The 22,307-nt window shown below is 40.2% G+C and overlaps 1 protein-coding gene across 2 annotated transcripts in view; it reads right to left on the reverse strand.

Moving 5' to 3' along the window:
• Positions 1 to 3,266: 3,266 nt before the first annotated feature.
• Positions 3,267 to 22,307, reverse strand: part of LNX2 (ligand of numb-protein X 2) — a 50,055-nt gene continuing 31,014 nt past the window's right edge. For both annotated transcript variants that reach the window (XM_029960973.1, XM_018071452.2), the window contains exons 3-10: positions 20,441 to 20,679; positions 19,192 to 19,391; positions 15,246 to 15,617; positions 13,594 to 13,740; positions 12,202 to 12,379; positions 10,255 to 10,486; positions 8,333 to 8,491; positions 3,267 to 5,470 (exon numbers count right to left, since the gene is read on the reverse strand). In XM_029960973.1, coding sequence (XP_029816833.1) covers positions 5,335 to 5,470; positions 8,333 to 8,491; positions 10,255 to 10,486; positions 12,202 to 12,379; positions 13,594 to 13,740; positions 15,246 to 15,617; positions 19,192 to 19,391; positions 20,441 to 20,679 — 1,663 coding nt within the window. In that variant the 3' untranslated portion in view covers positions 3,267 to 5,334. The remainder of the gene's footprint in view (positions 5,471 to 8,332; positions 8,492 to 10,254; positions 10,487 to 12,201; positions 12,380 to 13,593; positions 13,741 to 15,245; positions 15,618 to 19,191; positions 19,392 to 20,440; positions 20,680 to 22,307) is intronic.

The raw sequence follows: 22,307 nt of genomic DNA on the forward strand, positions 1-22,307 counted from the left end.
TACTTAGCACCCGGGTAGATGAGGGCTAAGGTGGGTAATAGTGGTGGCAGAAATAGCTGCTTGGGAAGCAATTTAATTAATAAAAATGTAAGAAACAAAAAGGTCAAGCCTTGCCTCTGCTGTGCTGCATTTAATCTGCACATGTACATAGGACTTCAGCCTCCCGGGTGTTGTTTTTTTTTAGCTGGCACATTTCCCCAAACACGATAACATTTCTTAACTTTAGTGGATGACATTTTGTAATATGTTTAAGGATCTGTAATATTTTATGCTTACAGCTTTTTGCGATTGTTGTTCCAATATGGCAGTGATGCCAGTATTAAAGTTTAATATGATTAGAAAGCTCAACTGTATAACCAAGGGGTTATACTCTTTATCTATTCTAATCTGATTAAAAGGTTTCTCTTCAGTAGCTTTCCACAATCACTTTATAGCAAGACCTGGGAGCAAAGCCACCAGCACTTTGGTTTGTCCCAGACTGAATGAAATACCAAATGGGTTCCTTAATTGAGTACTTCATTCCTTACCACACAAAGCTGTGCCCAAACTGCAAACCCAGCTCATTTGGCTTTAGTGGAGCTGCTCATTGAGAAAGGGCTGCTTAAGGTTCAATATCTGCCTGTTTAGGGGCAGAAAAAAAAGCATTTTGGGTCTTGCTGCCTGGTAGTTTTGCACTGTCATACACTGGGAGTAAAACAGAGCTGCTAGAGGAACTCCCTTCACAGCAGAGATTATTCTGCGTGCTATGGATCCATAGTGTTAGCAAATCTAGCTCCAAGACCAGAGTTAGAGAGAGCTCCTGATGTGTTTACATCAACCCTTGCATTTGCATCTTAAAAAGAAAGGGGTGGTTGTTCTACAGACCACCTCCTCGCAAGACCCCCAAGACTGAGTCACCACTGGGACCACTGATTCCCACGTAGCCGAAGCTACTATTCCCTACTGTGGCAGGCTGCTGTGGGATGCAAAGTGGCCTCAGTACCATTATCTCTTTTCTCTAAACCTGAGCCATGGTCTCTACAGGGTCTCTATAGCTGTTTGCTGCAGCTAAGACAGGGTAGGAAAAGTCTGTGCGGGGAATTGAGGCTACTACCACTCAGGAAGGAGAGTGAAGAGGGGCAGCCCCTCTTAGATACAATATTTGTCCCCAAGAATCACAGAAGAGACTTGTGGCCTTCCATTTCTTTCCCATTTCCTCCATGTCCTGTGACGGGAGCAGTTGGCTCTCATCCGTCCTTCGGCAAAACCAACTTGGCATTCCCTACTGAGAAGCATGCTGTTTCTGCTTGGCTGTGCTTGCAACCCACGGACTCCTCCAGCCAGCCTTTACCAGCATAGCTAACAACAAAAACAACCCCCAAACCCAAACACATTTCTTCTCCTTCTAAAACAGCTTCAGGCACAGTGAATGCCATGGCCAATGCAGAGCAGGCTGCCTTTAACCGGACTCTTGGCCCAATTTGATTTCTGAGTTGTCTGAAGTTTTCTGCATGACTCTACAGGAGTTCATCACCATTGTGTCAACTGCAATGCATCACTGACATAGGTGTTGCATCCATACTGCACTGCTAACATTCATGAGACCTATCTATGTGATACGGCAACAAACAGAAGGACAACACCAACATTTAGTCAAGATTAAGCTTTCTTACTCATATATTATTTGAATTGTCCCAAAACTATGAAGCCTAAAGCCTTCTCCATCCTCTGGGCAATAAGTCATCTAAGGACTGTTCTTCACTAGCTGGACAGATTTATGTCAGGTATGACAAGGTCACTTCTGTCTCTCTTTTTTCTATGTGTCAAGAGAGAACCACTTTTTAGGTGAGTAAGCTCGCCCAAAAGATGCCTGAGACAATTGCGATAACGATGTTCACTGATCTTCCTTGGTGTTATAACATCTTGGGCCATGTGGCATCAGACATATGTGGCCTTAACTCCATTTCTGCTGCCACCACCCCTGCCCAGCTTGGCATACACATACTTTTAACTCGGCATGATCCTACCTTAGCTTGTTAATAATTTTTTATGATCCATTAAAATTGCCTCACAAGCAAATGGTCAAGTTTCTTAACTAAAAGGAATTTGCCTTGCTTCTGTCACACTGTATCTGAGAACCAGGCTTAGATTTTGACTATACTCACCCCAAATCTATTAGGGAATTTGCAAATATATGAATTCTTAATTCTTCTGTTTGATTTCCCCCCTCAGTTGCTCCTGACTCTAAACAGAAAGTTTAGAGTGGCAAATGAAGTACCTTCAAATTTCACTTCACTGGCATGCTGTGAAGCAGAATAAACCATTTTACATTCCTAACTGAGATCCCTAGGGTCGTTTGGGAAAGTTGTTCCTCCCATGAAGATCCAGCACACAGGTGACTAAGTCCACCACCTTACACAAAGCTCTGTGCACCTCCAGGTGCAAAAATGAACTCATTCATCTGTCCGTAAACCAAATCTCTGGTGGTCCAGCTCTTACCTTACAGAAGTACAAGACCTCATAGCCTACTGGCAGACATGAGTGGTTTCTTCTGCATTTCTGTACACAGGCACAGTTTTGTGTTAAAGCAACTCAACTATTCATAACCCACTAACTACTGCAAGGAGTAAGAATACAGACTCTAGGCAACTTTACGGCAATTCATTAAGAAATTGCTTTTAGACTTGTTCTAGCATTGCAGACATCTAAAGATAGAGCATACTTGCCTGCAGGAGATGGAAACTGATAACCAGGAGGCTCAAGTTTTCGCTGTAAAACTGATGTTTCCAGCAGGACTGTCTCCTTGCATCAAATCTCTGCTGTGAAAACATCCTCAAGCTGATCAGTACCAGCTGGCAGTGAGGGGGAAAGAGGAAATGCTACTTGTGGCAAAGTACCATAAGGCACAGATCTTACCCCCACTTCAGAAACACTTCTCAGCACTGAGTTCTAGTTAAACAGCTGGTATATTGCCCTGGCAGGATGAGCATGCCCTCAGACCCTTTTGGTACATTCATTAACTGTAATTTATGATAAATCACGGCAGAAAAAAATAACCTTCAAACTGAGTCTGGATTGAGCTACCCGTATCTGTTGCAAAGAGTGAGACAATACTTCGAGTTATTACAATGTGTAGAATGAACTTTTATTTTCATTCATCCTTCATTAATACCATACAATTAGATAGCAGTATCTGGAAAAAAAATAAACTTGAAATAATTTAAAACAGAAGGCACAGAAAACCAAACCAAACTATCAGCTACAAGAGAAAGGGGAAAAATGTTTCAGGAAGCGAATTTATTCTGAAACGTTTTATCACTAAATATTCTGATCAAAAGCTACAGCACACAGAAACAAAACTGCACAGTATAAGCTAACCCATGCTTTTGTTACATATAACATATAAAAGGAAAAAAAAATCTAAAAATATCTTTGCAGAATTTTGAATGAAAAGTGTAATTTTTAAAATAAAAAATATTAAATCTAATACATATGTCAAAAACTTCCCTAAAGTCTACACTAAGATGTACTTTACAAAAAAGTCTGCATTAAGGGCAAAGCATACAGTTAAACACCATCTGAGGATGGGAGCAAACTTGTTCTCAAATTAGTTAGAGTATCAAATAAATTTGGTGTTTGTTTCAGAAACAAGGATTCTCACTACAGTAATATACTGGAGAGGACATTCTTTTGTATTTTAGTATTATGAAATGAAACTGATAGTATACATTACAGAGAGGAATAAACCCACTTCACTTACATGAGCTTTTTACTTTTTTTTTCTTTTTCTTTTTTTTGCAAAAGAGTAACTTCATTTCTTTTGAAAACAAAGCTACTGGAATTAATGACATGCGATAATATGCCCCAATATTATACCAGCTAAGTCTGAAAATAAAGTTCATGCTTCACAATTGAAATATGCTGTGACTCTCAAATACATTCTCTGGTAATTAATAATACAATACAGAGGTCATTCAGAAAATCAGTTCCGGTTGGGAACCTGGTTTATAAATGAAGCTCTTTTGCAAATACTGAGAACACTGACAACGCACAGGGTTAGCTCCAGGTCAGCACACTTTCTGTGCTCCACCCGTCTTTTCTTACACAAATGTGTGCTTAGCCTGCAAATATCATGGAAAGGCAAAGTCTAGAAGTTACAGGTTCGTTTGTAAAAATACTAAATACAATCCAACACAAATAGTGTTACCAACAACTTAATAGCAGGTGCTCTCTAAAGGGAAAAAAAAATATCCTGAAATGCAAAGAGATCGTTTCAGCATTTGATATCAAGGCATTTGCACATTTGTCAGCAGATGACAGAGTAAGAGTGAACTTTGCAGTTGGACTTGAAATCAAAGAGTCTTCCTTCTAGCCTGCCCACCTGTAAACCATAACATATGGTTTCTTAATAGCTTGCTTTTTTCCCTGGAAATAATTCTCTCATTTAGAAAGTACAAGTCAAAGTATTGTTTCCACACTTGAATAAAGACAGCTGACAACTACAATAGAAATGGTAAAAATGATCTTCATAAAAATGTTCATCAAAATTCTCTGACATAGCAAAACATTCATTTGTGAAGTAAAGTCTAATACTGCAAGCCATTTACTCAAAGGCGACCTTGGGCACGTGTATTCTTGCCAGCATTGCAATGGTAATTACTTCCATATTTCTTGTCATTATAGGGTACAAACTCTGTAATATATTAAAGTTTCCTAACAAAGAGTCCAATTATTGCACTTTATAAAAATTCCAGTAATATCAGGCTTTTGTCCTACTTTTCTATGAACACTGATGCCCTGCAAAAAAAATCTGGGGGACCAAGTAATTTCTGATGAGTAAGATGGAATACTTGAATCAGTCTGAAATATGGAATCAAAATTGGAAAGGCTTACAAAATGAAGAGATGTACCTTTAGAAACAGGTTTTGATTCATAGCAGCAGATAAATGTGTCATTCTGGAACTGACACATGTTCTCTTTGTAGGGAAGAGCGGTCACATGTACATTTATATATCATATATAACTTGAGGACTGTGCAGAGAAACCCAAAGAACTGCTAAGTTCTTCTGCTGACTCTACAAGCCTGATGAGAAAAACTCAATGACAACCATAGTGGAGTGGGAGTTCCTCTGTGAGCTTGTGTACATTTGCATTTGTGTCAGCAACAGACACAGCAAACAGAAAAGGCTGGAAAAATATACAGAGTAAGTCTGAGAGGCCTGTAAAAAAGGAAAATACAGCAGTTTTGGCCCTGCTTATAACCAGCTGTATTAATAGGGGAAAAAAAGATAGAGGAAATTTTTGTGCCAGCTATCTAGAAGAAGATGCTGCTTTGAACAGAAGTGATTCACACATCTATATGAGGCTTCCAGGCCAGCAAATCACAGTTAAAGTCACTTTGTTCCTCTGCTCCTTCAGCATGGGAACGAGTGCAGAATGGCTCATTCCAACCGTGGATAGTCCATTTACAGCAACAATCATATCACCACACCTAAAAAAAAAACACAAGAAGAAAAAGAAAAAACGACATTATGAGTCCTGCTCTGCTGTAATTAGTACACACCAACAAACAGCACTGCACTGCTGGGGTTTGCATCAGGCTGGAATGGTAGCTAAAAAAACCCAAAGGGGTTCAAATTTTAAGTCTGTCCTACGACTGATAGATATATCTGCTTATTGCAGGAGTGTTGGACTAAATGACCTTTAAAAGATCCCTTCCAGCTTTAAAAATATTCTAGGATTCTATGAAACTTATCTGGGAAATTCCCAAACTGCTAAAATTCAATTCTAATACAAAGATAGTTCTGTATTAAGAACAGACCTAGAGGGAAACGTGAAAAGAGCGAGTTGGAAAGACCTAATGGAGTCAGGAGAAGATAATGAGGTAGCACGTGCATGACAGAAGCATTTCTGTTTGTTTGTGTGGATTATAGCACATTTACACCAAACATGCCTTTACTGTAGGAGGTGTAAGTAAAGATACTTATGGTTACCAACCAACCACATCCCAACCGAGAACCTTGTTTTCAGTGGCTTATGATTTTGTCAAATATAACTGTTTGGCTTGAAATCTCCCTCAGCAGATGGTTCAACTGAGAAGTTGGAGCATCTCTGTGTTTTGAAGCAGGGAAGAGAAATTTTGGAAGGTGCTGCTTGCTGGCCCTGAGAAAATTGACCTCAAAGGATTAAGTTTTGTTTTTTTCAGACACTCAAGAGAAACTTCAAAAAGGCACATAAGTCCTTCCAATGTCGAGCTTGTTCCATCTCCAGACATCTCTTCTTTGTGACTTGAGCGTGGTGTTTGGCATTCCCCAGAGCAGTTGAACATGACCTGGGAGATCAAACGGGACTTTTCCCGAAACTGATCTTCCCAGTTATTGGAGGCACCGAAATGGGTGGCAAAAAGATGCTTTCCTGAACTCTCCCGGTGCCCTCCACCTGGCTAGAGCAGAGGAAGAGGATGCAGTGTGACCAGTCAAATGTGCGTTCAGAAGTCCTTCTCTGTCAGAACCAAGGAACCACATCACCCAAACCACAATGCTACGGTTCACTGAGTGGCATCTCACTCACCCAGCCTTTCTGCTGAAGTCATTTCACCTTCTATAAAATCACACTAGACAGATCATGTAAGCAGAAAACTGTCTAAACTATTCAGCTGTAAAGTTATTTACCACCTTCCCTTCTAGCCTAACAAAACATTTAGATAACTTAAACAAAACAGAACAGCTTTAAAGAGACCTGCCCCACAATAACTCAAGATGCAGATTCTAAAGAGCTTTCCCTTATTAATGGCCCATTTTTAAGTCCATATTCTCAGCGAGACAGTACATTTGAACCAAGGGTACTATATCACAATATCACACGAGCATCTTTTCCATTCTTTACAAGGGGCTAAATGTGACCATGCTGACTCTTCCCCCCTTCTTAGGAATGATGCCTGAATTTCCATTTGTGTGAAAACTTCTAGTTATTAAGTCCTCAACCTGAAATTATTTGAGTTGAACTGAGATCTTTACTTTAATCCAAACTGTTCCACAGTTGGAAAAAAAAAAAGTAATTTTGTGTTCAGCCAAGTTATTTTTTCATTTATTTATTTAGCCATTGAACTGAAAAATCAATTACTGTCAAGGCTCTAAGCGTAAGCACATTTTTTCCTAAGTTACTTTGTAAGCAAATCTACATGTAAAAATCATGCCATGAAACTTCAAGTTGCATATTCTTGACTGCCACCTTCACAAAATCAAGTTTATGAACAAGAGAAACTTAAATAGGAATTTTAAGTCCTAGTTCTGAACTAATCCTACATGAGGCTAAGATCTGTATCTGGATACTAGACCTGGGGGCTGCATCCAAACATAACGTGTAAGTAAAATCATATAATTTTTAAGGTTAGAAGGGACCTAAGGAGGTCTGCAGTCCACCTTCTGCTGCAAGCAAGGTCAGCTGTAAGATCTCACCAGGACTCTCAGAGCTTTACCCAGGTACGTCTCAGAAACCTCTAAGGGTAGAGACTACACAACTTATGCCACTACCTGACTATCCCCAGGGGAAGTAGTTTCTCCTTACAGTCTCAACCTTGTTTGTTCAGTTTGTGCCTGCTGTCTCTCATCCTCTTGCCCTGCATCACTGAAAAGCTCAGCCTCTGTCTCCTTGATAATCTCCTTCTATGTACTGGAAGAGGCTGTTGGCTGCCCCTGAAGCCCTCTCCTTGTGGGGCAAGTGCTCCAGCTCCTACCACCTCAAGGGCCTCTGCTGAACTTGCTTCATTTATCAGTGACTTTCCTGCCAACTAATGACTCTCAGGGCACTGCCATGGGGACTTGATTCCTTAACAATCTTCTCAGAGATATTTTTCATCTACTTTCTTGCCCTTCCATTAAAGCAGCAGCACCCATCTTCAGTACCAGGGTTTCCAGCAGTGGCTTCAGAAAGTTATATGAAAGGACAAAAGATTTTTCCCTACTTTACAGAGATAAGTTCTCATTTCTAGCTGTTCTCTAGGAAGACAAAAGCTAGCTAGTTCTGCACATATACATTGCATTTCTCTTGGCCTAAAGAAGAAATCTACAGGGAGATGGAGACAGCAGGTGACATCAGCACCACAGCTGGGGAGGAGCACAGGAGAGGCAGAGATGTCAGCACAACCATCCTCTCTGACAGATATCCCTTCCCTGTTAATTCCCTGCATCACACTCATCAGGGAGGCAAAGCGCTACAGGGCTGCACGATCCCCCAGCACAAGATCCTACAGTGTATTTCTTTAAACAATTAGTTGCACCAGCATGTAACTATTTAAAAGTGGTTTGTTGCTGTTATTACTATTAGCATTTCTACCACTATTATATTAGCTTACTTTAATCTTCCATCAAAGTACGCAGGAGTCCCAAGAACAATGGTTTTAATGAAGAAAGGCTGGTTTGTGTGGTTCTCCTCATAGCCACCGACGATGCTGAAGCCCCAGCTCCCTAAATTGCTCCGCCGCAGTACTACATCATGGCAGCTATGTAGGCAGCTGTGGAATGGAAGCACAGGATAGCAAGAGAAAAAGCCGTGTATAATTTTACAGTAGGCACAACATCTGCTGTCTCACCATTACCACTGTGTTAAGTGTGCAAGAGAAGGGGAGGGATGGTGATTAGACTTCTGTTCCCAGAGTAATTTTGCAGTATTCAAACCAATTACCAAAAAACCCAACAATCTTGAGACAGGAAAGTGTTTTAAAAGAAATAATGCAGTACTAGAACAACTACTTAAAACACAGTTAACTCTGTAAACTGACAGTAATAGAACAGCATTCTTGAGCTTTTGCAGGTGGTAACAATGTGGGTGGAAAATTGATACCTGATGTGTTTAGTTCGAGAGTCAAAAATGCAGAGTGTTTTTCTTCCACCCCCAGTCAGTTTAGGCTTTTTCTACTTTAAGTAAAAATTAAAATTCCATACACAATCTTTTTTACCTCTGAACTGATGCATCACCAGTAATGAAAATATACACGACTAATCATTTTATTACACAGAACATAAATAATTCAGATCACGCTTTACTAACTGTCCTGCTATATGGTATCTTCTCTAGTGAAAATTAATTCTTGCCAATGAAGTTGACAATGACCGTAACCAAAAAAAGAACCAAAAAACCCCTCAAAACACAGACATTAACTTTTGAGTAAAAAGAGGCCAAGTTCTTTACTATTTTTAAGAACAGCAGCACAATGCATAACATAACTTTAGGAGCCATACATGGGCATCTGTGGTATAGAAGAAATAACCCACTGCTGAAGCATAGAAAGGAGTACTTTTACCAGAACTGAGGGTCATTTATCGAGATTAGGTAACTTATTTATACTTGAATAAAAGAGAAATTAATTGACAGTTAAACTAAGAAAAAGTGAAATCTCTGGAGGACCAATGCATAGTTAGTCCTGTTATCTTTGGCTGCATTCTGCAACCAATCTGTCTGGTTGTTGTTTTGGTTTTACGCTTAAAGTACAGACCTAGTAACTCTATCAGAGAAAAAGGAATTAACCTGCATGCCCTGACTGAAGTTAATAACACTATTTGCTGTAGCAGAAGCTCTTCTTGATAGCAAGCAATGCCAGAATGAGTTTATAGCTGCAGCCACATGAGAGTGAAAACCAAAGAGTACAAATGAAACATGATGTCCATCAGATTACAGATTACTCGAGGGGAGGGAGCTCACTGCAAACCTTGAAGAGTTTTTGTGTTTGGAAGAGATGGTAGTGGATTCTTGAAAAAAAAAAAAAGATGGGGATTTATAACTATAGGTTCATCTGTGTGTCTATAGTTACATGGCTACAGTCTTGACAAGGGATGTGTCAAGAGTGTCAAACGGCCAAAGCCTAATCCAATATTCTGAAGTTAAATACCTGGCCTCATAAATTCAGGTAGTAGATTAGCAAAGAGACACATGGGTATATACTTCGTATTTTTATTAATGATTACTCTGGTTTTAGGTATTTTACAGAAAGTTATTATATGATTAAACAATATAAATGATGAATTGTGTTCAATGAGAAGATTCCACATGGGTAGTCACTATGATTTGTGAAGGGACGAACCCAGTCTATTCACCTTTGAGTTTCCCAAGGAAACATTGCTCCTGCTCACAGTCTGCTTCATAAGCACATTGCCAACGAAATATAGTCAGGCAGGCAGAAATAATGGCAGATAAGACCTAATAAGGTCTCTGCTTCTTTATCTCTCTTGGACTTAGCTTAAAACAGCTAACTAATTACTCTACTGATTCATTCCATACCTTGGAAGTCCCAGCCACATGACCCACGATGGTGACCAGCTAGCATCATATTCATTTTCACTGATGGTACTCAATTGTTCTTCATTAGCCTGGGGCTGTTCCTCTACAATCTGGACTTCCAGGGCTTTCAGGGCAACTATGGAAGAGGCAGCACTAGCTTTCAGCATGGCCACGGCCTCGCTGTGACTCAGGTTAGTCAGATCGATGCCGTTGATGTTCAGCAGTACATCACCTGTTCAAAGGCACAAGTGAGACCACATCAGTCTGACAGTCCTTCCTACTGACAGCACCTCCCACGCCACAGTTTCATTTCATACTGTGTTTTTTGGACCTGAGACAGTCTGAACTTACAGACTGGGAATGTGAACAGCTCTGAAGCCTTACATTGAGAGTTCGAAACATTAATGTATTGAACTATTAAGCTGGATTGGTATTATTTATTTCCCCATAACACATCAAATACTGTGGCTTTTATTGTATACTGCCCTGAAAATTTGAAATAGAAATTACCTAAGCATTTCACCAGCTCGGCTGCAACTGCTACTGCAGATGCCATGACAATTGTTTCCAGCAGTGGATCTTATGTTCACTCTAACCTTAAAAGTGAAGGAAGAATGCTGGAAGGAACAATACAGACACCTCAAAGTAACCTATTTTTGTAAATAAGCAGGGTTCCACAGAGTGTTTTAAGTTATCCGTTTTCTAACTTGTTACTCGGGAGAAGAAAACGGAATTCGAAATCTACTGGAAAGTTTGGTATAAAACCCAGTTAATTCAAAGAAAGAAACTGAGCATCTCTACGAAGATAATATGGAAAGAGTCAAAGTCACTAAAAAACCAACCAAAATTAAAATTTAACTTCATAATATTTTTTAAAAGTCTCAGGATGAAAACAAGAATGTTACTAACTATTGAAGCAGCAACAGTTTCCTTTCTTTACACGTCTCACCGATGAAAGCCAGAAAAAAACAAAGCAAAAGTGTGAACACCTGGATCACATTCGGAATAAGACTCAGTTTTTAAAAGGTTTTTCCTCCCAGTAGCTGCTGTGGCTACTTTAACGTTACACAATGAAAGAACAATAGTACTTCTTCTATCAAGTGTGTTTTTCATCATAGTACAGAAAAAGAAAGCATACCTGCTGGTGTGTGGGTGTAAATCTCCCTCTCTCGGGAGCATATAAGGATGCTCCCACACTGTTCTTTTTAAATGTACAATCTGTGAAATTTTTTTCCTAAATTTCTTTCCTAAAACATTCTGTAATTCTGTGGACTGTGAATTGCAGATATATTACAGGCAGTCTTTGTTTCACATACAATACGTTTTAATCATCAAATGCTTTGCTATCAGTCATGCAGGACTGCCTTAACCTATGCTGAGTCTAACCTCCTTGTTCCCTTCTGCAAAGCCAAGGAATAAGGGCAGGTGCTGCAACACTCCTGAAGACCAGCAAACCCAAGAGAACGCATTTGGGAACTAGGATCAACACTGATGTGGCTTCTGAGGTAAACTTAGCATGGGTAAACTGTGGCCTGTCATCAGAGCATCTCTGCTGTTCAGACATTATACTGGGGAGCAGAGATTTCTTGGACAGAGATGTGGTCCCGCCCACTATATTAAACACAAAACCAGGATGTGTGTGCTACAGAGCAAAGCATCCCACCAGACCAGCAATCAGGGAATTACTGCCAGCTTTAAAGAATTTAACCAGACATTTCCTGGTCTTATCTGCTTCCCCTGCTATCACACTCTAAACATCCCCTTCCCAGAAAAGGTGGAAGTGTGATACTAAATACTGTATTTCTATTACTGAATCATGAAGAAAAGCATCCATAAGCATTTCCCTACATCTGTGGAAAGACTTTTTGACACCACCTGACTCCACAGAATGTAGTCATCAGAAAGCAATGAGAGGTCACCCATGGCACCAGGGAAGTCAAACCCCACCTCGTTTAATCCTGCCGTCTCTTGCCAAACATCCGTGAGGCTGCACGCTTGTCACAAAGATGGGCAGTTCGCCACTTTTGCTGCCTCTGCCTCCTGCCACTGTCATTCCCAGAGATTCATGTGGCTCTTTTTTCACAGTAATGTGCTTTTCTTGGCATGTAACACACTGGGAGAGATCCTGTTTGATAAGGATAAATAACATTGTTAAAACTAAGGAAAAAAACCAACCAAACAAAACCCAAACTCCAGAACAAAACGCAACTAAATACACCCCAGAACTACACTTTAGCACTTTAACAGAACAGTTTAGAAGGACTAAGTAGTGGAAATCAGCTTTGGTTGAATTTCCTCCAGATCAGACTACCTCTCCCTAAAAAAACCCCAAACTAAAATAAAACCCAACAAAACCCCCATGGCATGTAGATACTTAAATATAGATGGAAAGTTTATAAAGGCCTATCTTGAAAATCTCAATCTAGTTTTAATTAACATCCTACACTGGAACAGGCTCAATTTTAGGACGACACTAGAAATTCATACGGTCAAAAGACTGCAGACAAACCAGAAACAAATCTTTTTGTGTCATGGTGAACATCAACATGATGTTCCCAGAACTGTCCAGAACTACAAAGAAGCTCCTAAGAAATGAACACACATGTGCTTTCATGATGACAATAAGAGACCCTTTAAAGCCCTTATACATCATGTTTTCTTTTGCAGCTGGTATGTAGACTCTCCAGAGCACAAACTAAGGCCAATTGATGCTAATCAACTTCTTAACAGTGAGAAGTTGTATTTTTCTAACTACAAGAACATCTCAAGCAGAGGCTTTATTCCTGCAGGTCTTCCAGATAATTTGACATTAGCTTCATGACAGTCTCCTCATTTTGCCGTTCTCTCCCTGCTTGAGACAATGCAGAACTCAGCGTGTTGCAGCCAGGACTGTTGACTCATGGAGGAGATGACACATTCCTCCAACATGCTCTTTATAAGCTGGATCGTGGACACCACACCTCCTGTCCTTCCTGGTTGAAGCTAGCACAGTGGCAACAAAAACATAACATTCTTGAATGACAGTTCTTCCATGCAAGAATAACACATGAATCACTGTCTTAGACAAGGAAGGTCTAACAACTACAGCTGTATGAGCTCATAGAACTTGCTTCTTTCACTGCAGTCCACAAATCCCAAAACATACTGAAAAGCTGTTGTGTGTCTTTTGTTCCCAATCCAGACACGATGCAGCACCTGAATACTTGGAAGTCATCACAATTTTTTTTCATTAGGTAAAAAAGAAGATATAATCCTTTCTTCTAGTTTTGCCCTGCTACACACTTGGACCATCACATGAATAAAGTGGTATTTATACCTCCCAGAAGGAGAAACACCAACCTTATGTGAGTTAGGTCTGCTGTGAAACAGCTGCTGGGACTGGTGTTGGTGTGAGTTGCTGTTGTGAGTTCCGGTGTCTCGGATAATACTGACTGTCTGTGACTTCAGGGGTCTAGAGATGATCAAATTCACTCTCTCCCCACTAGCCTGTTGAATACATAAGACAAAGTCATCAAGTTTGATAGGATATTGATTATTAGAGAGGGAGGAAAACATGAAAAAATGTGAAACAAGACAACAGCAGAACTTATTTTCCAGTTCCTGTTTAGACTGCACAGTTCCCTACTTGCTTCTTTTTGCAATTCTCCCCAAAATGGAGGGGATATTAACACTCTTCCTTCACCTCTGATGTTACATCTACATCAAGTGGAAATCCCTTGTCAAAAGGATCACTGCTCGGTTTGTGTTACAAAGCTTCAAACCTTAAAATTCACCCCATTCCATTTGCATTCTTCATGAACTTCAGCAACACATAGCAATAAATGGAAGAAATGCCTGTGTGATGGCTCCAGATCTGCAGATTTTGGTCAAAAGCTCTGAACACCTCTGGTACTTCCCAAAGACATGTCCAAGAAAGACATTATACATGAGCAGACCATCAAATTCTGGAGTTTGGGGAATATCAGGAGACTCAGTTACCAGATGTTAAATAAAACATCAACTCTTTCTATTGCTGCAAAACCACACCTTAATAGATAAAAGTTACCCAATGTTAAATTTCAATCACTCTATATAAAAATTGGGAACTGAAATTACAATTCCCAAGATCATTGTTATTTTCCTTTCACTGCAAGGAAAGTTCTTAAAATTATTCCTGAAACAAATATTTACTACTCATTTGTATCAGAGTTCTCTGTGTGGTGCTGGGTTAGGCAAAGATGACTGCACTACACTGCAAGAACCTACTACTGGTATATTCCAACTTTCCTAAAAACAGAGCAATTTTCACCAACATCCCATCAGCAGGAAGTAGCAAAGTGCTGCAGCTGTTTCCTTACAGACTGGGAGAAAGGCATAGAGTAAAGGTTTTACTGTGGGAACAGGGAAGGGTCATATGTCACATTGCATCAAGCTTTGGATAACAGTCGTGTCCAGAGCAGAGCCAGACATGGGGAATAAACCCTTTTGAACACTCAAAAAATGAGTTTTACCATGCAGAACTCATGGAAGACCTACATTAGACTTCCCAGCTGCCACCTGTTGACAGCAAGAAGTCTGACAATTACTTTCCTGTTTCAACTCAATTCCATGCACAGGCAAATCAATACAAAATAAAGCCCACTTTTACAGAGCTTACTGGCAGATTAAAATACAATACATACATAAATAGAATAAAAATAATCCTCTTTCTTTTTTTCTGCTAAGCAATAGGTTACAATAAGCTACTCTGCTCGCTCACATGAGCCATTTTCTAACCTTCAGGCTGCATGCCAGGGAAGACTAACACACTTTTCACTTCTGAGGAGGTGATGTTCATCTGTTAGTTGCAAAAGCAGATCCTGTTCTGCACTATTATTTCCAGAACATAGATCACTGCAATTTGTACTGCCACAGGCTTTTAGGCATTACATGACTGATTCTGTCTGGGACAGACTCTACCTCAGGCTTTGCCCAAGAAATAAAGCTGAGCTCAGGTAGGGAATGCAAATTACCTGTATAACCTGAGCAGCAAGCTCTGGTGTCCCATGCTTCAAGTCATGTCCATTAATTGCAAGAACGCGGTCGTTGCTGCAGAGCCTGCCATCCTGAGCAGCCAACCCCCCTTCCAAAAGGTCGAGAATAAAAACTCCCGGCTCATCTGTTCTGCGCACGAGCTTAATGCCGAGCTGCTCGCTGGAGTCGCGCTTGTGCAGCGTCACTTGGAAGCTGTCCTCCCGCAGGGAGCTGGGGGTGTCCCCGTGGTTGTGTGTGCGGCTGCCGAAGCGCCTCTCCCTCAGCACTGTGAGGTGCAGCACTGAGCAAGGCTGGGAAAGCACAGCTCGAGCATGGTTGTGAGACACGTTGCTGATGTCAAAGCTGTTGACCTGCAAAACAACAACAACAACAACAAAAATATATCAGAAATATATATGTTCCTGGTTATGGAAATAAAGTCCTTTCCTTTCTGAAGTAAATTCACTCACTGCAAAACCAGCCTTAGAGCAACCTACATATCTGACCCTACTAGACTTCCTCTCTTGTCCTTCCATCATCTCCTGCAAACTCATATTGGCTGCTCAATTTAAAAATTTATTTTTAGGTTGGAAAAGACCCTTAACATCATGAAGTCCAACCGTTAACCCAGCACTGCCAAGTCCACCACTAAACCATGTTCCCAAGTGCCACATCTACAAGTCTTTTAAACACCTCCAGGGATGGTGACTCCACCACCTCACTGGGCAGCCTGTTCCAGTACTTAACAACCCTTTTGTGAAGAAATTTTTCCTATCTAATCTGAACTTGGTACACCTTTAGGTTTTTTCCCACAAAAGTGACAACATCTTTCTTGCATCGAACACCCTCTGCCATCACAGGCCAGGGGTTTTGTTCTCCTTGTTTCCTATACTTATCTTCCTTAGATCTTTAACACTGTTTGTTCTCCAGGCCAAGAACTTTGGCTTTCAGTGTCAAGCCCAGCATCACTTAAAACTGTAAAATAATAGCTATAAAAAGAATACATAAAAATCTCTGAAGCAAGCTTGTGTCTTACAATAAGCAGTACCTCCACAACATGAAAAAAAAAAAAACCAACAAACCTCAGAATCCAGAATAATGAAATTTGTTTATTAGGATTGTGGAAAAAGGTGGTTGTCCTAATTCTCAAGTCTTAGCGCGAACTTTGGTGATTTTCCACAGACTTTACCTAGGTCAGAGTTTAAGACTTCTAAGCTGTATCCCTCAAAATCCAGTTGTAAATGAAAAATGAATTAAACTTTCCTGCCTTACAACTAAGAATTGTGTTTGGCCCACTGATACAAAGATCAGTAATCTTCAGTCATTTCTTGTAGAATAAGGTAAGAACTGACAGTGCAATGAGATTTGGCAGAAAACAGAAACACCACAAAAAATCAGCACAAGAGCTGTGTTTGCCTTGTCCTGTAAAAAGGGATTCAAAGTCAACACTAAAGCTTCACCCTCAGAACATACTATTGTGCCTTAGTGGAGGAACCCCTGCCCCGCAATTTCAGCAGACAGAAACTAACATCAAATGATCTACACTGATCTGCCTTACCTATGCCTTCTAATGCTCCCCATTGCAACCTCAGTAAAAATATAAACTTGCAGCTTCTCACCATCTAATAGCAATATTAAAGCTTAAAATGTCTGAGGAGAAAGGACCTAGAAATCTATGTACAACAGCTGCCGCATTTACATCACACGTCTGAGCTGAGGGGCTCCGAGAGGTCTGTGCCAAACCATTTGGCCGTGGTAGTTTCAGAATGGTGAAGGGGCACTGTACCCTCACTGAGCCACCCCCAGCACAAAGCCCAGCACAAAGCCACTGCTGCCAGCGGCACCATGAGCTCAGACACCAAACCATGGTCACGTCCTGCTCTGCTACTGCCCTGAGACAGGCTGTAACCCTGGGCAAAGGGAAGAGGGGCATAGCTAGGAGAAATAACATTTAGAGCTGCCCCCCACAAAAACCACTACGGCTCATCCATCAGAGCCCTTAAATTAAGTCCAGTTTTATTTTTAGCTGTCTCTAGCTAAAGTAAATACATAAAAACAGAAGCATTCAAAGGGCACAAAGAATACATGCAATAAAATGTAATTCTTCTTTCTACAAGGCAGTTCACAATTTCAGAATAAAACAGCCTTAGCATTTCTTGGGGAAAGAGATTCTCATTAGGACATGCTTTACGTGAATTACAGTCACAGTCCAGCATAAAAAAGAGACAATTTGTAGAGCACTTTGAATATGTTAGGCACCTATCTGTACCTTGCAGACAACATAAGCTTTTATGTAGCTGTTACAAAATGCTGTTCCCACAGATCTTAAAAGGGTAATACTTCTCATTTGACCGGGCAAGAAAATGCTGAGTTTCACCTCATAGTCCTTTCTGGCTTTTTTTTAGACCTTTACTGCTCATAAAAGTCCCTAAAGACATTTTCAGAAATATCAAACCAAAGTATGCATGGTGGGCTGCATCTAACTGTACCCAACTACAGACGCCAGAGAATGAGTCTGGTCATTTTAATATAACAGCTCAGCACATGCACAGGTAAATTCAAAGAAATAAAGGTATTGTAACTTCCAAAAAGTTTGGCTTTTAACCTCTGTACCTCTCCCTTCGAAACCCCCCTAGCATCTGACAGCCCCACTGCCAGCATGTTCATAGGGAAGACTCACTGCAGTTTGTAAATTCCTATTTACAGTCAATGTACTGCCATTTATGGCCTTGGAAACTGTAATTGACACCTAACCAAATAGCAGGAATTTCCAAAGCTTCACTGGAGCTCAAACTCTCTATTCTGTCAACCAAGTGGAGCCCTTAGTATCAAAATAAATGAGGCAGCATTCAATCAGTGTCTGCAATTACTTGTTGAAAAGACAACATTTTGGAAACCTCTTGTGTTGTTTTCTTGGCCAGACACTATGCTAACACTCCAGGAGAGGAAAAAGGCATGTTTCTCAAAAGGGACTTTATTTTCTGAAGTGCAAACTGATTTCATTCCAAGTGTAACTACTGTATTTAAGCTACTTCTATCAGCTTGATTTCAAAACAGTGAAATAAAGAAGGCTGATACTACTTTTGTACTGATCTTAGGCTGCCAGATCAAAAGCAATCATTTTTACTGAAGTACTTTTGAATTGACAGTAATATATTTGTTCCAGGTGGAATGATTAAAAATACAAAAAAGCTGGAGGACTGTCCTGTTTATGCAGCACTCAGTTACTGCCATTCTTAAGTGTCCTATAAACAATCCCTTCCCCTAACATAAAAATTAAAACGTCAAAATTAAAAGAATTTGATCTTTTTATACTGTCTGTAGTAGTTACTTAAAACCATAGAAAAATACACAATCAAAACCAACTTATATTTTAATTTTCCCTTTTTTTGAAAATACTTAGTGCACCTTGCTTCAAATCATGCCATTGAAGACTATCACTGACTCTTTCATACATATTGAAAGATGCAGGTCAACTGCCTAGGCTTTTGGAAGATAACAGTGAAGCTAGATTAAAATAGCAGTTTAGATGAAGCCAGCCTTACATTCCACAAATTGCTTTTTATATACAACAAGTTACGCCAACTTGTTAGCCAGAAATAACTTCGGGTTCCTTCAAAATGCATGCATAAAGTTGAGACAAGGACCAAGTCCCACAGCATTTAAAAACAGAAAAATAAACTTGTATTTTAAGCATTGATAAGAGATGCTAAGGAGGAAAAAATTCCAGGGACTGGCCCGAGAAACAACATAAAGCATGATAGCCAAAACTACTAAAACAACAGGCTTTGCTCTGAATATTAATTTGCCTTCCAACTGATAATTGCAATGCTAACACTGACACAACATAGTCTGACAAGGAAAATCTCCCATCTCATTTTAACAGCAGTTCTGCAAGGAGTGAATGGAAAGCAAGCAGATAGAATACACAATTAGGTTCCATACTTGAAGTATTTGGTCTCCAGCAAGAAGTCTTCCATCTCTGGCAATGATCCCATCTCGATAAACCTCCTGAATGACAATGTTGATCAAAGGTGTTTCATTGCCACCCACTATGCTAATTCCTAATTCGATGTAGGGATTGGACCGATGAATTTCAATAGTAGTGATCTCTCCTTCAGGCAAGGCAGGTGGCTGTTGATTTGCTGCCAATTATTTTAAAAAAGAAAGATGATTAATATCCTTTCTACTTATTCATTTTCAATAAAACAAATCACCAAAGGATAATGTAAGAGAGGCCACAAAGCAGTGGTTTAACAACAAACTAAAGCGCAAACAGATTAGTTTCACTACTTGATGAAACTCCTACTGGTTAGAAACAGCTCTCTAATGACTTAGTAGCATCCATGCTTCCTGAAATGGGGTCATTTGGATTGTAAAAGGATACCCAAATCCTTTGGATCCTGTTCCTTATAATAAATTTTATACATTGGGTTGCTTGCAGATTTGCATTTGGTGACGATGATAAAAATGTATTTTAGGGGTTACCTCACGGTAACCTCTTTGTCAGCTGGTTTCACAATTGCACTAGGAGCTGCTATTGAGTTACTAGGTCAAGGGAAGAAGCCCATTTCTGAAGGAAACATGGAGACAACTAAAGAAGGAAAGGTGGAATGCCAAAGGATGGCAATTACAGAGGAGAAAGATGGGGACAGGACCACCTTCCTCTGTGGTAAGGCTCAGCACTTCCTCTCTAAAATTCCAGACGCTAGAGGTGTTACTGCTCATTCAGTACAGATGGATGCAGGAGTAACTCAGCTGCCTTTCTGCTCGAGCAGGACAGCACTCCATGTGCAGGAAGGTTGCTGATCCAGTTGGGGGCAAGGAGGAAGAGGGAAACACAAACCTCATCTTAGAAAACAACTTCTGTAATTTTACAGACATTACACTCCTTCCATCTCACTGTGAGGCCAGTCCTACTAGTAGATTAACATGAACTACTGCACCATGACCATGACATGATACATACCAGCATGGTATCTGACACACACCGAGATATTTCTTTCCTTCCTGTGACTTTATCCCAGTTGTAAACTTACACTTAACCAAAACCCAGTAACATTTCTCCAGAAATTGCAAAAGAAAAGAGCCGAAGATGAAGATGCACATTCACAGTTGGTAAGTGACAAGCTCTGACACCACAAATGTTTCCACATCTGATAAAAGAGGCTTGAGAAGATAAGTGATGACATACTGTCTGCTACTGTGTTCTCCTCAAAAGGTGGATTGTCGATGCCGGACTCGTCTGTCCATGTGGGAAGGGCAGGCGAGGTAAAGCTCTGCTCAGCTGGCACTATTCCCTGATCTGCATCTGGAGATAAACTGCTGGGCTGCTCCATCCCACCGACACCACTCTCTCCCTCTGCTTCTGCTTGCAGCTTGCTCGTTTTCCTTCTCTCCAGAGCAACCCTTCGATGAGAAGCCCCAGGACACCTGTGAAGACAAGGTTTATACCATACTTCAAGGCTGCAGCCATGTTCGTAGCACAAAATCCCTGAGTACTCCATTGAACAGAATTAGCCTTCTTCAAAGCCACAGCTTTAAGCTCATTATAAAAATAAATATTAAACACATTGAATTTTAAGGCCAAAATATGTTTTACTGGACAGAACCCCAAGATAATACTGCCTTTTCCCCCAAATGTCTACTACTTTTGGCCATGAACTAAATGTGCTGTAACACCTTCTGAATGTGGACTTCATTTGTTATCACTGAATGGTTTGGGTTGGAAAGGGCCTTAAAGATCATCTAGTTCCACCCCTCTGCCATGGGCAGGGATACCTCGCACTAGAAGGTGGATTCTGTACATTTCAGTTTCTGGAAGATAACCCTGCTGAAAAGACTACACAAGACTGGCAAAAAAACCCACATAAGAGAAGCCCCTTTCAAAGACAGGTCTGGAGACCCACTGAAGCAATCTTTTTTCACCTTAGTAAGCATCATATTTTCCCGGGGTTGAGGGAGGAAAGAGATGAAAATTTTACCCATATTGCACTAATTGTTAAAATACTAAAAAAAAATTACACTTGTCTAGGAGTTTGTATGAGAAGTTCAACAAAAGTAACAGCTCTGCTCATCATCTCTTGGACCAGTAGAAGGTGTTTCATTCCCCTTCTATCTCCTGTTTTCTCTGACTTCACACAGGAGGTAAAATTTTTTGCTTTTCCTTATGTAACAATCTTCCCTCAGCATTTGATACTTTTCACTATAAACTCATTTTTGTGAATTTCCGTTCTTCTTAATGCAATATTTATTTTTGCTCATGTTTAAGAAAGAAGGGCTACAATGTTGCAAATTCAAGAAAAGCCTTCATTTATGGAATAGTCTTGCGTTTATGTGTAGATAATTAGATGTGGACACCAATCTTACATCTGCCTCTGTGACAGTTTTGCCAGTGTCTGATATATCACTTCTTACAGTATTTGATGTCCTTAAAGCTCCTGCTTCTGAAGCTGCTGACCACCTAAAAACACTCACATTGTAGCATTGTCAGAAAAAAAGGAAACACATTCTTGAAAGGACTCACTGTTTGGGAACTTGACAGATTGTTATAACAAAAGAAGCAATTATTTATTTTTGCAATGGGAGAAGAAATGAGTTAACAGAGTTAAAGGTAGCAGAAGTCTAACCATATCCTAATTTGTTAAACCAGAATATTTTGGGAATCACAATTCTGTTCTAGTACTCTGTGAAGGGCATTTGATAATATATGGTTAGAATGTTTCAACATGAGGGATTTTGAAGATAACCTAATAACAAAGTTTTTGGGTCCAAATAATGTTGATAGACATTACAAATAATGTTGATAGCTTTTGTGCCCCCCAGCCATGTTATACATACATAAAGTGATATATATAGAGAGAGATACATAAAAATCATTAAAGCATTTATATATATATATATAGTCATGATATGCACAGAATGATAGAATGGTTTGGTTTGGAAGGGACCTCAAAGATCACCTAGTTCAAAACCCCCTGCCATGGGCAGGGACACCGACACCTTCCACTAGACCAGGTTGCTCAGGGCCCCATCCAGCCCGGCTTTGAACACTTCCAGGG

The sequence above is a fragment of the Manacus vitellinus genome, unplaced genomic scaffold (genome assembly GCF_001715985.3).
Source record: "Manacus vitellinus isolate BGI_N305 unplaced genomic scaffold, ASM171598v3 scaffold_2_pilon, whole genome shotgun sequence".
NCBI classification, from domain to species: Eukaryota; Metazoa; Chordata; class Aves; order Passeriformes; family Pipridae; genus Manacus; species Manacus vitellinus.